Source organism: Meleagris gallopavo, chromosome 4 (assembly GCF_905368555.1).
Source record: "Meleagris gallopavo chromosome 4, MGAL_WU_HG_1.1, whole genome shotgun sequence".
Taxonomy (NCBI): Eukaryota; Metazoa; Chordata; class Aves; order Galliformes; family Phasianidae; genus Meleagris; species Meleagris gallopavo.
Window position 1 is genome coordinate 34863577 of NC_139407.1, and position 17261 is coordinate 34880837.

The 17261-nt window shown below is 38.4% G+C and overlaps 1 protein-coding gene across 1 annotated transcript in view; it reads right to left on the minus strand.

Annotated features, from left to right (window-relative positions):
* The window catches only part of METTL14 (methyltransferase 14, N6-adenosine-methyltransferase non-catalytic subunit), a 52148-nt gene that overhangs the window by 15600 nt on the left and 19287 nt on the right, over nucleotides 1-17261 (minus strand). Inside the window, exons 6-9 of the mRNA XM_085222843.1 lie at nucleotides 9742-10101; nucleotides 9285-9373; nucleotides 8494-8581; nucleotides 14-94 (exon numbers count right to left, since the gene is read on the minus strand). Coding sequence (XP_085078969.1) covers nucleotides 14-94; nucleotides 8494-8581; nucleotides 9285-9373; nucleotides 9742-9807 — 324 coding nt within the window. The 5' untranslated portion in view covers nucleotides 9808-10101. The remainder of the gene's footprint in view (nucleotides 1-13; nucleotides 95-8493; nucleotides 8582-9284; nucleotides 9374-9741; nucleotides 10102-17261) is intronic.

Consider the following 17261-nt stretch of genomic DNA (forward strand, 5'->3'; position numbering starts at 1 on the left):
CAAAACTGCTCACCTTAAGGAAGGTACTGGAATCTTTGTAAATCTCTTCTTCATAGGGTAGATTCTCTTCATCTTGCTGCAGCTCTACTTCATCCTGGGAAGCAAAACAGATTTCATAGAGTGTGAGATCATGCTGTTTCCTTCTTGACTATGAATCTGCTTCTCAATGGAAGTCTCCTGCAACTGTGCATCATGGACAGTTCCAAACAGGTTTCAAATTTTGGGCAGAGGGGGAAATGACCTATTGCAAAAAAGGTCTGCCTCCCATCACCGAGAACAAAGTTACTGGAAAAGCCTCAGAGAGGAAAATAAAAATACTCATTTCTAGGCTGTGACTGCATAGGCACTACTTTATATGAAACTTTCATCCCCTCAAATTTTACTCCTTGAATTAAAGCAAGAGAGAGATTCTGATGCAGTTCTTCACTAGTAGAACATTTCAACATTTGTATCTATTGAACATCTCTTTTGTTTCAATCTTAGCAGCTGAAACCATCTTTATATAAATCCATTACATATACTTTGAAGAAATACTACACAGTACAAGCTGATATTTCATTTGGACTGTTCTTAAAATTAACTTAAAACTTCCAACCTAGTAGACTCAAAATGAACAGAAAAGAGGAATTTTATCACAGATTTTTTCCTAGTTAGTGTGTCACCAATTGACCATGAGATTTCTGGAGTTCAGAGCCCTGTCATGCTGACATACTCTGAACTTCCAATGTAGAATTCACAGAGATCAGAAATAAAAAAGATGATTCACTCCCATATTACTTTCTATTTTGCTGTTCATCCTGAAAGAGCCCATTATGTATAAATAAAACTGAAGACTCACTGAATTAACACAATCTACCATATTGAGTAGATACTCTCACACATTGCTGACTACTACAGAAATTTTAATCAGTTAATATAGTGTTTCACATGAGGAGAAAAGCCATCTTGAGGCTGAAACATAAAGAGATTTTAAGACACTGAAGTAAAAGAAAAGACAGAGAACCAGTTTTCTTACAATAATTCTCCTCTTCACCATACATATTAAAGTCAAAAGCTATGGAGAAGGCTGTTACTATTTCTGCATTTACCCTATGACACATAAGAACAAAAAATAGTTTTCCCTATTTTGATCCCTCCAGTTGTTGAAATTATGAAATCAGCTCTGCATTCTTTTCAAACTGGAGCTTAAAACCAACTTAATTTTAGCAGATATTTCAGAAGTGGTAAGAGATTTCATCTCCCGCACCCCCCAGTTATTGATGTATATAACTTAGATCAACAGTCTTATTTCTTCTTTAACTGAAGAAATAAAAAAGGAAAAATTGCTACTAGAAACAGCAGCAGTGTTTACAAAGAAAAGGAGAACAGAAGACACGTACCAGCAAGTGTCATTCAGGAAAATATGCAGAAAGCTCAAGTTTTACTAAAAACTGCTTACGTGATCATAAGCCTATATTGTTTTCTCTCTCCTATTTTCCCTAATTCTTAGCCTTCTGATGGTAAGCACTTGTTAAATACCTACTTCTGAGTCATCCCAGTCCTCTTTATGCCTTCATAATGAATTTGAAAAAATCTTGCAGCCACAAACAAAAAAGCCTACAACATCAGCTTTCAAAAGGCAAAGTACACAATAGAAGCAGGTACCAAATGAAATTAACAATACAAGATGAGATATTCTTGTACTTGATTAACAAATCTGTTTTATTGTTGCCAAGTTGAGGAAACAAAAGCTAACTACAATACTGAAGCACAAAGTTTTCTTAAACAACTAATTAAAAATTAGGATGATTCAACATAATGTTTTCAACATTCAGAATAATGACAAGAAAGCATTCCAAGGTCACAGGCTACTGTATGCCAAAACTAAGTGAAAAAATGTCTGTATCAAGTTCGGGTGGCAGAGGACAAATCTGAACGAAAAGTATTTTTGTACTTAGTAAAAAGTTAAAACTCTGGTATTCTTTGCCACAGGATACTGTTAATAGCTGACATTTATACAGGCTCAAGCAAAACTTAAATTAATTCAGATTGAATTCATACATGGGGGAAGGGAAAGATAGAGCATCACAACTCTCAGATGCCTATGCAAAGCTTAAGCCCATCCAGTTCCAACTCCCTGCCATGGGCAGGGCTGCCACCCACCAGATCAGACTGCCCAGGACCTCTTCCAGCCATTCCAGAATGGCTCCAGGAACAGGGCATTCATCCCCAGCTTCTCTGAGCAGCCTGTGCCAGTGCCTCACCACCCAGCCAGTACAACAGTGACAGTGCCACAAAAACAAAAGTACTGCAGAAGTTCTTCAGAACCACAACTGAACTTTCTGGCCTTAAAATATTCATTATCCATTTCTGCCAATGAAGCATCCCTCTCTACAACCTCTACCTCCATAGTTTGCAATGCAGAGCCCAAGTCAATCTGGCAGTGGGAAATTTAACATGGTCTGCTCACAGCCCATGAACTCATCAGTGAGTAAAGCTCCCAGCAGCTGGAGCATCCTCACTATCTGGCTTCAAGTGCTGGTGGATGCTACTGTAACAATGAGTAAGGTTAGGAAAATTCCAGTAATATGTAAGTCTTTTACTTCAATTTAATCTACATTAAACTTTTACTCATTCTGCATAACTTTTATTTCTACTTTTATTATTCTACTTTGCTTCTGATATTTGTAAAGTCAGCCTTGTGAATCATACAAAATAAGACGTTTTCTTTCAGAAAAATCAATTTCTCCTAGTTTCAAGAAGACCACCTTGTTCTCCTTTTCCTTTCTTCTTTATGAATACTTTATTTTACTTGGTCAGGCAGATAGCACAGCTAAAAATATACCATGAATATAAACTGAGGATATGATAAAACTGAGATGCAGAGGACTTCCCTAAGAGCAGGAACTATCCAGGAAAGAATCCACCTTCTAATTTAACAGCTCCATCTCAATGCACTTCATGACATTCTCGTGACAAATACAATTTTGGGATTTTTTAAAAAGGTTAAAAAAAAAAAAATCTAAGGCAGTACAGCATTTAATAGGGAAACATTAAAGACACAATACTTGAGATGCAACAAGTTTGAAAACGCTGATGGAACAGTTAAACTCCATATAATTTTTTATTTATTTATTTATTTCAAATCATCAAGAGAAACAAGAAACAACGAAATGTTTCAGTCACAGAATTGCTCAGGTTGGAAAAGACCTTAAAGCTCAAGTCCAATCACAACCTGACCATACTACCCTAACTCTAACAATCCTCTGCTAAATCATGTTCCTGAGCACCACATCCAAATAGTTTTTAAACACATCTAGGGATGGTGACTCAACCACCTCCCTGGGGAGCCGCTGGACAGGACTCAACAGAGCCTAGACCCTGCTGGTTTTCTTCCAACTCTTTTATTTTGTTTAATTCTACAAGCAGTAGCAAGTACAGTTAAAGAGTTTCGACTCTTTCAACAATACAAAGAAATCCCCACATTTCATCAAGAAAAACATCCTATTCTGTGTTTTTACTATGTTGCTCTCTATTCTCCTGTCAGTCTAATCTTTATTAAGAATCACCATTATAACATTTATTTTATAGAACAAACCAGCTGCAAGGGAACTGTTAAGTCAGGGTTTGAACTGGTGATTGAGCACCTGGTGAAGGGGTGTGGTTGGCTCAGGGAGCACGGGCAAATTGTTTGCACCTGTGCTCTCTGGGTGACCAGAACAGGTGACCCAGGGTAGAGCCAGCCTAGGTTTATGGCCAGCCACTAAGGGAGGGTATCTCTTAGACCTGGGCTGCTCCCTGAGAAAGAGTGCTGCGTATTCAGAGATCTCCTTTGCCAGTTGTGTGAGTTCTAGTCTTCTTTATATATTTGACTATTGGCCTACCTACGAATACTCTGATTGGTATTGCCAAGAGCCTCTCAGAAGCAATTCTGCTGTTTCTTTACAGAAGATGAACCAAACAACAACAAAAAACGCTTCTTTGCATTAGAAGTTCCTAAAATGTCTGAGAAGATTAACACAACGCTTCACAAGAACAGCTTAAAAGCTGTTCTCAGACTTCCCACAAATAATGAAAACATCAATGTCACAGCTCAGATTTCTCTGAAAACAACATCAGTGTAAGGCATTTGGAAGACTCGGAAGTGACCCTTTGAAATATCCAACTACATATACAATTATTTAAAGGTTTCATGTTCACATCCAGTGTCTTCACGCTGAATTGCAGCAAATGACAATATTCTACATTCACAGTAACCCACCTTTACCAGCAATTACATCCAGAAGCTCAGACTTCAGCTAGAGCAAGTAAAGTTTGAGAGTATCATCGTTTTCACCAAATCTAAGGTCTGGGTACAGAAAAACTGAACCACTACAGAAGGATTAACTGACAGCAGAACATAGAGCCCAACAATACTGCAAATCAGGGTGTTATAGACACACCAGTCACTTTACATCAAAAATATTACCTCTAATTTTCCTTAAAAATGATAAAAACAATAAATATGTAATATTTTCTGTATCAATGACAATCAAGTTCATTATAACTTTCTAAGGCATGTTAAATTCAATCCAGTAAGGCTTGATACCATGAAGATCTAGATTTTTATACCAGTTCATATAACAAGACTAAATTTAAACATGCTCGAAATACTAATGAAAAGGTTACATAAATACACAGAGGATTTTACTAAGTTCTTATGTCCTTGCCAAAATAGACTTAACAAGGTCTGCAGAAACAGCTGATGGCTCCATTATAGATTTTTAACTTACAGGTTTCAAGTTCACTAAATCTAATCATCTGCTAGACTGAAGTTGATGTGAGATAGTATCATTTTTCAAGTCCAACAGTACAGAAAGAGCTTGATCACTTGTGACAGCAGCCCATACAGGGTAAGTCTTCTGCATGCATATAATAGGATTCACACGCTTTGATAGTTAGAGTGACTTACATATGTATATTTCACCAAAAAAAAAAAAAAAAAAAGCTGTTTAGTCACATGCTACACAGTATTGCCAGCAGGTCACCACAGGTGATCTTTCCTCTAATCAGCAATAGCGAGGCTACACTTGGAGCACTCACCCAGTTCTGGACAGACTCATTACAAGGGAGACAAACTTCACAAATGTTGCATGCGCTCTGAAAATCCTTTTCAGACTGTTATTTAGATAGTTTGCTATAAGACATACAGACTAGCACTTAACACATTAAAACTCTCCACTTACAGACAGACTAACAAAAAATAAGAAGCCCCTTCATACGTTTCCTTTTGGTTTTATTACGACAGTCTTACAGAAACCTTTGTATATCTAAAGACAAGCGTAACACAACCAAGCCCACAAATTTAAAAAACTTCTATTTTTATGTGTTCAAGGGAACAGCAGACATTGTTTCACAAATAAGCTGACCTTGATCCATTCTATATAATCAAGCAAGGTTATGAGGATAAAGTAGAAGGGGAAAGGGAAGACATGCTACAACAAGACACAAAGCAAATTAAAAAGATAGCTTTACTATGATCACTCTTCTCTTTAATCTCCTTTCTCCATCATTCATGATAATGAAAACTTTACATTAGATTAAAAAAGAGAAAGCTATGAAACAACTCTTAGAAGATTATTTGAAAAATGAAAGGCATGAAAGTTTGACAACCACTCATTCTTAATGACCATAGGGTCGGGGGTTTTTTTGTTTGTTTTTGTTTTTGTTTTTTAAGCTACACTTTTCCTGGTATTTTGGATACTTAATGTATACCCCAAAGCAAGCCTCTTATTACCCCTCTCTTAGGATCCTATATGTCTTCTGTTCATTGAAGACATCATTTTGCACTTAATAGAGAGGCTGGAAGACCCCGTCAAACTTCCCCATATCTCATTCAATGGCCTGTACCATTTGTTAAACGCAAGCTTTTCTTCCAGCACAAATTTTGCTTCGATTTTTTTGTGCATGTGCTTGGCTAAACAAACATTTTACCACTTCTTCCAACACAAGACAAATAGCAATAATATACACTGCCATTCCCTGGGGACACTGTCACTGTAACATACTTTCTCCAAGGAGCGGAACTAAATTAAGCCTCCAAACACTGGGTTCTGTTGAACTTACAGTTCAATACACCTAAGCCACATCTGAAGAGAATCATGTTGGTTCTCTCAGATCTTTGCAGTGGAAGACATCAAGGAAGATGTCAGTGAGGGACATATATAAAATCATACAATGTTTTGGGTTGGAAGGGCTCCTTGATCATCATCTTGTCCAACATCCCTAACATAGACAGCGTTACCTTCCACTAGAGCAGGGACGTCCAACCCAAGGGCAGCATGCAGCCCAGATCAGCCCACCCTGTGGTCCACCCCCTGCCCTACACCATGATGGCCCGGCTCCCTGCCTAGTGGTGCGCCCATCACTCAGCAACAACAAAACACTGATCAGCACTGTCTGAGCTGAAACCAGCACAGAAAGGATATACAAAGCAGTGTTAATTCAAGTAAAGGCAAATGATAGTCCAAAGAACAGAGAAAAAATATGCAAACGTGCTTTCTGCTTTAATAAAGGAATTTGAGAATAAGTTTTAAGATTGCTGAAAAAATAATCAATTTTTTAATGTATTTATGTCGACTGAAAATTGACTTGAAAATACATTACCCTCAAATTTTCAAATGAAATTTATCAAGTTGAAATCAGATATTCAACTCAAAAATTGGATGCCTCTTTACCAGACTTTCATAAGACATGTCTTATCAGAGAAAAATACCCTTCACTTCACAATCACGTTTAATTTATATCATTGCTTTTTGGCAGTATGTGCATTAGTGAACAACTATTTTCAAGCATGTTGCACAGGAAGAGTTGTATTTCAAAGATGTCTGATGAATACATTGAGAATTCAGTAAGAATTGCAACCACATTCAGTGAACCAGACTCATACATTAGTTTCACAAAACCAAGGTCAAATATCCCACTAATTTTATGTTTTAATAAAAAAAAATATATTTAAAGATAACACATATAAACACCAAAACTTAATTTAACTATGTTACACATTTTATATGCGTCCCAAGACAATTCCTTTTCACACAGTACAGCCCAGGCAAGCCAAAAGGTTAGACACCCCACCACCAGACCAAGTAGCCCGAAGCCCCATCCAGCCTGGCCTTGAGCAATTTGAGGAATGCAGCACCCACAGCTTCCTTGATGTCTCACCTACACAATTTTGTTTTAAACTGCTGCCCTTATTCTGTCACTACAGGCAGACACTACAGACCCTGGTAAAAAGGTTTTTCTCCATTCCTCTCATAAGCCTCTTTACATACCTAAAGGAAGTAATAAGGTCTCCCTAGAGGCCCTCTCCTCTCCAGGCTAAACAACACCATTTTTCTCAATCTTTCTTTATGAGAGGCGTTGCAGCCTTTTGGACATTTCTGTGATGCTCTCCTCTGGTCCTGTCCTAACAGGATCATGTTTTTTATTTGTACTGGCAACACAGAACTGGATGCAACACTACAAGTAGGGTCTCACAAGAGGGAGGAATCACCTCCCTCAACCCACTGACCATGCTTCTTTTGTGCATCTTTCTGAGCTGCAAGAACACATTGCTAGCTCAAAACCAACGCTTTATCCACCAAGTTTCCCGAAGTCCTTATCTGCAGGGCTGCTCTCTATCTACCCATCACCCAGACTGCATCTATATTTGGATTGCACCTGATCCAGGTACAGGACGTTGCACTTGGCAGCAGTGAACTTCCAAAGGTTCACATAGGCCTATTCCTCAAGCCAGTCAAGGTCCCACTGGATGGCATCCTCTCTCTCTAGCATATCAACTGTACCAATCCATTTGGTGTCACTCACAAACTTGCTGAAGGTACACTTAATTCTTTATCCATGCCAGTGATTAAAGTATTAAGTACTACTCATAATAGCACAGGTCCTTGAGGGACACCACTTGTTACTGGGTTCCACTCGGACATTGAACTCTTGACCAATTCTCTGGACGCAGCCATGCAACCAATTTTTTTTTTTATCTGACAGCCCAGCCATCAAACCCATATCCTCTAATTCAGCTGCAACAACTGAATCACAGGCCTTACAAAAGTCCACGTAGATGAACACAGCAGCTCCTCCCTCATCTACTGAAACAGTCACTGTACAGCGAGTAGCCATAAGATTGCTCAGGCACAATTTGCCCTTGGTGCAGCCACACTGGCTATCCCTAATCACCTCCCTGTCCTCCATATGTCCATATAACTTCCAGGTGGACCCATTTCATGATGTTTCTCCTTACTACTCTTTTTAAAAACAAGAGTCACGTTTCCCTTTCTCCAGTTGTTAGGGACTTCACCCATTGCCATGACTTTTCAAATATGATGGGGTGTGACTTATGACTACTTCAACTCTTGTGAATACTTTTAAGGAATTGACACACATCTCAGTTATTTTTACACGTGCACATACACACATTTTATATGTCCCTCAAGAAGCCATAAACACCAGAGAAAAAGAGTTATTTCTTCTCACCTTATATTCTTCAATCTCTTCTTCATCAGCTTCTCCCTCATCAGGATACTTGCGTTTTGCATTTGGTGCAGAACTATCATAAGAAGCCCTATAAACATACAAAAAATTGTCATATCAAACAGTTTCTATCTCTCCGGAGAACACTTCAGAAATCTCCAGTGATTCACCTTGATGGCATGCTTCTGTTAGCTTGAAATGATTCTCAAACTTCAGACATGAGAAGTCTGTTCTCACTCAGAATACTCGAGACAAGTACAACCAATGACTGGACTCCTAAACAGTTATCTTCTGTCCTTATTCTTCTATTTTAAAAAGCACAACTTATTTTACCTGAGGCAGCACGTATCCAAAATTAAACCTGCTCACACAAGAAAATCACTGTTACACATGAGAATCAATAAGCACTAGGTACTCTGGCCCAGTTTACAACTAAACACTTCTACCACTTCTATCCCATAGATCCTTTCAATTAAACTGCTCCACAGCTGTTCTGAGCAAATCATAAAGGAAAATGCAGACAGTACACTCACACCATAACAAACACCTCGGTTTTGTTCCACAGTAACTTTTCAACATAGGAAGCAAAAGTTAATTTTGATTTCTGAACTGATGTTAAAAGTCATTGCTTAAAACCCTACTCGCTTTATCCAGATTTGAGTAGTAACTGAAGCATCATCTTTCACTACACTGTATGTTTTTACATAAGTTTTACTTGGCTTTTAGGCAAGTTATCTCATCCTTTTTCCCTGAATCGCTTGTATTTCTGACAGAAATGGTGTGCTGATACATACCTACAGGTTTCTCTTGTTTCAGCAATTTCCCGCTGGTCATCTTTACTGTTCAACACAGCTCCAATACTGTCTGCGTTTTCAGCTCCTAACTGAAGAAGAAGACGAGCCAAATTCAAAATTACCACCGATTAGGAAAAAAAAAAAAAAAAAGACGAAACAGCAACGCAAGTAATACAAAACAGCGATCGGACGGCAGCGGCTCCACAGCACGGCCACGAGAAACCTACAGGCCTACCTGCCTCCTACCCGCCCCGTCCCAACGGCCGCCCCACAGCCGCTAACGGAACTGCCGCACCTGGCGCTGGCACGCGCTCGCTCCCCCCTCCCCAGAGGGAAAGGGCGGGCCCTGCACATTCAAGCTTTCCTAGCCGGGCCCGACCCGGCCCGGCCCGGCCCAAACCCGACTCCACTGCAGCTCTCGGCGCGCCTACCCGGCGCGGCCCCTGCCTGCCCCTACCTGCTGAGCCAAGAGCTGCCGGCGGAGCTTCTGCCGCTCCCGGATCTCCTGCAGGCGGCTGTTCATCTCCACGCCGCCGCCGGTCTCCACCCGCTTCGCCGGGCGCCCGCCTGTGCGTCACTTCCGTCCCCTGTTCCGACGGGGGCGCGTGGCTGTTGTGTGTGGTGCTGGGGCAACCGCCATGTTGGCGGGGAGCTTGGCCGGAGCGGCGGTGCAGGGGGACACCCGAGGGCCGGGCCGGGGGTGCTGGGCCCGGCCCAATGACAGTCGTATCCGCAGCGCTCCGCCGGCGGCTTTCCTGTCAGTAACGGTGGCTTGGTGCGTTTGGAAACGCCGGGGAGAAGCGCGAGGCTCTAAAATCTGAGGAAAACGTTGAAGAAATATGGAATAGTAAATAAAAATACACATCGTCGCTCTCCCGAGGCATTGCATTCCAGCACATCCCCACCTGCCCCGCTTCAGTCAGTCGAAGCGTCACTCGATCCTGCCCGCGGCTGCTCGGAAGTGCGCCCGGGGCCGCAGCTGCCGGTCCGCCGCCCCCTCAAATCCTGCGGGCAGTGAGCGGCACTGCTTTGATTGTTCGGATCGACGTGGGATAAATGCTTTTCTAGTCCGTTAGTTGAGATCGCCGTCAGCGAGGTTATCTGCCGTATTATGCATCCGGCAGTGCATGTGTTGTAAAGCTCTTCACAGATAGGAATTCCTGCACGAATCCTCTCACATTAATAGAAATTTCAATAATAATAATAAAAAAAGTGTACCGCGACCTATTTTTTTTTCGTAGTTCAAATACAGAAGTTATTTTTCATTTGACCACTACAAAATAAGTTCCACCACTTCAGGCAAACAGCTGTACATCAGAGAGATCATTCCAGCAAGATTTTTTTCCCCAAGGTATTTCACAGCTGTGCCAGCTTACCACCATTGCTACATATTGAGGGTGGACATTTTGGTTTCTGTGCAACAGTTTCTCTGTCATTTTCTCTGGAAGCCAAAACACTACTTCTATGCTTTTCACCAGCATATGTCCTTCATGCCCATCTTAATATCAAACACTGTTATTTGTAAGTTATTTGTATGTTTCATCTACAGTTTTCTGATTACTTAGGAAGTTCCACTTTGAGGGAATTTTTCAAAATCTTTCAGGGATTTTTTCCTCTGATTTTTTATCTCTTTCTCGCTTCCTCCTTTTCTCCCCTCTCATGGTGATTTTTCATGGAATGAACATCAGCTATTTGCGCTTCACAACAATGAAGACTGAAATAAAGGCCCACAAGGTGGACTCAAGTCCTGTGGTAAACCTCAGTTCTTAGCATCTCATGAAGGGAAACTTAACAAAAAAATGAACCTCAGCAGTTATTATTAATACTAATTTCCTGACATCTAGCACTTTTTTTTTCCCATAATTATCAGATCCAACTATGTGGATAGCAATGGCTGATCAGTGACATTCATTTCTTGCTTATTCAGAGCATGGTGTGCCCTTACAGGTATCTTAGTATCAGATACCATCCTTGTTCTGTGATACAAGCTGTTATTCTCTTTATTATGTAGTACATAGGCCATTGACATTATGCAGGTCAAACTTAAAACTGAGAAATGTATGTGAAGGAAAGAAAATAAGAGTAGTGCAAACCAATGCAGAAAGAAATAGCATTTTCAACATTCACATTTCTTGGTGATAGAGAGTCACAGCAAAAGGATGGAGCTTTCAATTGTTAAAAAACCCAAATATCAAGAGGTGATTTGTTATATCCTTAGAGTACATTTCTAGCTAAACTGTCCTATCTGTGGAAATGTTATGGAAAAAGAAATGCTACCTCATACTGCTGCATGCTTCTTTGATGCTGTTGACTGTAATGAATACAGCAGAAGTCCCTGCACAGTAACAAAATCACTTCCTCCTGGATGTGACTTGATGAAGTTTGTGTGAGCCTGCACTCTGTTTTTAGAACTGGTTGCTAAGACAATCTAGTCTTAACAAACCAAATGGCTATGAAAGATACTATGTTATATGCATACGCTGTTTCAAAATAAAAAGTTTGTATTTTTGCTTCTTGCCTTTTTTCTGTGTATATGCTGCTTGTTTTTACCTCTGAGCATGGTCTGCAGTCTGTGGTCTTTTTTTTCCCTTTAAATATCATGCAAAATTTTGCTTGTAAGAAGAAGAGCTACACACACATATATATCATAGTTCAATCTATTGGTCCTTTTCAGCCCAGGCCACTCTATGACTCTATGATTTCTATGAAATCATCTAATCCATGGTCATATCCTGATATCATCCTGACACTGTGTAAAACCAAGAAATATCCAGTTCTGGAAATGTATCAATCTCCCCAAGCAAACCATGCCAGAGTTTCATGATAGATTTTTTTTCTTTGCTAGTCTACGGTCTAAATATTTGTTGCTGGAATTTATAGTTTATTTGTTTCTCCTCTGCAATGGTCCTTACTGTCTGGGAGGACTGCCACTGCATTTCTTCCCATCCTACTGTTCTGTGGATAGAAACTGCTGATGTTTTCCCCTCCTAGAATCTCATATAATCAAGTCAAGTCTTTCTCAAATAGCTATTTCCAAAACTAGGCATTCAGCTGCAGATGAAGCCTTTCCAAAGCTGTGTGAAAAACAAATATGGTGTAGTATGAGCTGTAGGCTGCAGACCCGTTCAGGAATCTCAGTGCAGCTTTCCTCATTTCTGCCACAAATGATTTTGTTGAACTGCATTCAGCACTGATCCAACTCTGGCCCATTCCCCAGACTCTTTCCGTCAGGTTTATGAAGTCAATTGTTTTCTCATCCTGTTTTTGTTTAACTGGTTATTCTTGACCATATTATCTTTCACATCTCTTCACTGGACTGCACTCTATCATTTTAACTATTTCTATTTTTGAAACAATTTTGAGTTCTAATCCTGTTTTCCTGCATACTTGTATCTAGTTCCAGCTTCAAATGGGTGTCTCTAAAAGTAATAAGCAGATTTGATATTCCACTTTGTTTAACCATTTATAGTAGTGTAAATTATTTCTAAAACACAACCAAATAAGAGTCAAATTTCACACCTGTTTGGAAATTCTGGTATGCTGATGTATATTCAAGTCTAGTCTCTTCATTTAGCAAAAATTGCTAGCTTACTCTGCATCAGTACAAATGATTGTGAAAGTTGTGGAGGCCAAAGCTGCTTAATTTATCATTGTTCTCCTACCTTAGTAATTCTTCACATCACAAATCCCAAAATAAATTATGCCCAATCGGATACTCAATAAATTACTACATTAAGAGCATGAAATAAACCAAATAGATGAAATAAAAGAGAAAATTATCTCTGAAACAAACAGGAAATAAGCACAGAGAAACCCCAGGCTCTTCTTATTGCATGACTTTTCCCATGTTTTTAGTCAAGTACCTATATCCATCTCTTTAAAAATATGTTAACAACAAAAAGCTGGAAACTTTAGCACTACAACCATGCATCTATATAAACTCACTGTGGTAATTCACATTTTCTTTAATAACCTCTTAGAAGTAATTTAAATCCAGCAGAGTTTTTGTTAGGCCTAATATTAATTGTCCTCGGTAAGTCACCATGCATCCAAAATAAAGCCTTTATAAACACCATACCATATGGTTTAAATAATTTGACAGACATGTACTGTGATTTCACACTTCATCTAGGTCAAATTTCATTGCCATTTGCCAGTATTGTACACGTCCTTTGTAATGGGCATGAAGCCCTGATGTTGCATGTTGCTCTCAGCATGAAAACCGGTGCTGCTGGACCAACTAATCAAACCTTCTTACTAATCTGGAAGTGACTGTAGAAAGACGTTTTGAAAGAGATCATTTCATTTCTTTGCTTTTATATGGTGTCATATTTCATTCCACTTTGTCAGCATGAATAAGTACCATTCAAACAATTGTTAAAAATATTATACACATATTTTCAGGTCACCCACATGGAATAAACTCACATTGTCTCCCAGACAGTCTGGGCATTTTAGCTCTCTCAAGGACACAAACAGTTGTGCACCATCCCAACTTAAAGTGCCACTGAAAGCACTGGCACTATTTGCAGAGAATAGACAATGCAATACTATTAAATGTGAATAAAGTTGGCACAGGGTGACGACCATAACTCGTTTTCATTGCTGTAGTATATTGTATTTTTCTTCTGAAGCTGTGATGATGTGTGTCTTGGTATCTCTCACTATCAAAATTTAGATGCTAGGCGTATGTAATTTCAGAGATGCTACGTTGCACACTATAGTCATCCTCATTGCTTGCCGGTTGTTACATCCATATTTTAACAAAGAGATTAACAGTCTTTCTTTCGACAAATTGAGGGAGCCATGGCAACTGTTCATAACTCTTCTTTTGAGTTAGCAAGAATTTCCGCCAAATTAAGGCCCTGAGCCCTCGATTCCCACTTTGCTGGAAGATACACACTGCTGGCTTCCCCCAACTTTCAGAGAATATGTTATGATACAACTGACTTTTTAACTGAAATGTTTGTGCACATGCCTCAAAAACTAGAAAGTGTAGTATAGGATTATGTTGCAATCAGACAGATGTTATATTGTATCTAGATCATAGAATCATAGAATGGTTTGGGTTGGAAGGGACTTATTAAGATCGTATGTATTTTACTCCTTCTCATTTCAACACTGCTCCAGAACTAGCCCTTAATGAGTGCAGCAGGAGCAAACATCCACTAAGAGCGTCAATGATGTTATTTGTTCTAACATTGAGCAGAATTTAATCCATTCCCCTCATGGCCAGTATAACTCTAATTACATGACATCTGCTGGCTTTTTTATAATTCAAAGTGTTAAAGAAGTGTGAATTTGTTTTGACAAAGAAACATTTCCATATGTGCCAGTGTGAACTGACTTACAGCATTAACTCCATCAGCACTGAAATGACAAAATATTATGTATCATTTTTCTGCTTTGCTTCTCACAGAAGATTCTAAAATTATACTGCAAGTTTTTATCTTGTAGACAGAAATTGTATTCTGTTGTACTTACAATCAAACAGGTTTATTTTAAAATACAGTCCTTGTGCATATTTTATGTGAATATACTACCGTTATTTTGTCTCAGAGATAACAGAATCATCGAATCTCCAAGGTTAGAAAAGACCTCCAAGATCATCTAGTCCAACTATCCACCTACCACTGATATTTCCCCACTAAATCATGTCCCTTATTACAACATCTAAATGTTTCTTGAACACTTCCAGGGATGGTGACTCAACCACCTTCCTGGGCAGCCTGTGCCACTGCATCACCACTCCTTTGAAGAAGAAATTGTTCTACATGTCTACACATACACAAAAAAGAAGGTGCAAACATGAACTATTCATGATCCAAACTGCAAGTGCATCTCCTATGGATTCAAACAGAGGTTTCTTATTTGATTCCTAATGGCAAAATGAAGATTCTGTTGAAGCTAATAGCAGAACTTTGAGACCTGTTTCCAAAACAGGACAATAATAATAATACTAAAAACCAATTTTACAATTAATAAATTTAAAGGGACTTCAGTTAATATAAATGGGATATTTGGTCTAGCAGGATTTGGTTACACATCACTAGAATGTATTGGTTAAAATATATATTTTTTAAGCCTAGTGTCCAAAAAGTAGCGTACATAGAGTTTATTTTATTTTATTTACATAAATAAATGGTGTGTTAAGCAGATCATTATAAAACCACAAAAAGTCAATACATATCTTCTATATGGCTATATCGAGAGCAAAAATCCGTGGATCTTCATAACCCAGTGTGTTTAATTTTCATTTTTACATTTTTAATGATAAATCATTATTCCAGACAAGATAACTAAATATGAAAATACTAAGTTGGAATATGTAATTCCACATTGCCATTAGATTTCAAAATAGCAACAGGGAAATCATAATGGGACAAGAGAGATCAGGAAGGATAAGAAAGGGACATTGGTAAGAAGACAAGAAAGAATAAGGGATGATTAAGCCAACAATGAAGATTACAACAAAGCAGTTTGTTTTGCCAGTAGCTATAATATTGGATAGTGGCTGGTCTGCCCCCTTTCTTGATTGCCTTCCCAAAGCTCCTGACAGACAGTTTCCACTTTCTGGAGTAATGAAAGCTATCTAAGTGCAAATGTCTGCAACAGGTCTGCACAATGCCAGTATTGTTCTAATTCCAAATGTCGTAGTTCAATAGTGCAAGGTCTTGTCTGATCCTATCTTGTACAGTTTCTCCTCCTACGTGGCAGATATCCTCACTTTATTTATTTTAAAACTTTTCTAGTTGCATTTGATAATTTCAACTAAAATGTTGAGTAGAGGCACCTTTGTATATCACTTAGTATGCAATAGTTGCTCGCACGCTCTGTATATTGTGAAAGTAAGATAGGAACTACTGAGATTTATATTCAAAAATATAAGGAATACATATATTCAAAAAATATAAGGAATATGAGCATACTAATTATTGTTTTCATAATGCACAAAATCTATTCACTAACATGAGAAGACTCACTGACCTTGATTAACTTCTCATAAATTAATATGGCAAACAGGACATGGTTAATAAACACTCATAAAATGCACTCTACATCCTTACAGCGACATTTTGCAACTAATTGAAATTGCAAGTAAAAGAAAATTTCTTTTAAAAATGGCTTCCAGTACAAACCCAAAAGAGAACATATAAGATTCATATATTAGGAACACATGATGAGTATTTCCAAGTGCTTTTAGTAAACATTGTGAGGTAAGAATTAAAATTTTAAAATCTTTTTGGAAGCACAATGTTTTGGGGTTTTTTTTTCAGATAATTACAAATCTCAACCTCCTCAAATCAGGTAAGTACAATTTTTTTAGCTTTCTCCTCATTAAGTATTTGTGTTTCTATGCTGTAAACAATTGCTAAGAGAACACAGCTGTCATGATTTATTTCTCAAAACAATATTGAAATTTTAATTATGCTACCCAGCCACACCAAGTTGTTTTTTTTTTTTAAGATTAAAAATAGGTATAACTAAAGTTGTCCATTGATAACCAAATACCTATTTTACTTATCAGGAGGACATCAATGTCTCCACAGATCTTTATAATTTTGACAGAAGGATAATTGTAACTGAAAATAAGAACTGGCAAAATCCTGTTTTCTTTTTGTTCTAACCTTGTGTGACTGATTTTCAAGTTTATATACAATTAACTTCTAAAATTGTAGGCAATAGTGAAATCTTCTAAGAAGTCAGAGGTCTGACTGAAAACTAGAAATGTAAACTAGACAGTCTAAGATTTCTTAGACTGACAATTATTCCAGCACTTGGAAATGGACAGTAGACTAAATAACAGTGAATGTCTGTAGAATTACGCTTGATAATTCTGTACTCCTTTGGGAAAAAATGTATTAAAATATTTTTTTGAAAAAAACATAGCAATATTCTTATGTTAATAGAACATTTTATAGAGTCTGGAAGTTGAATCTATTGAGTTACACCTTAAGAGCACATTGCAGAATACAA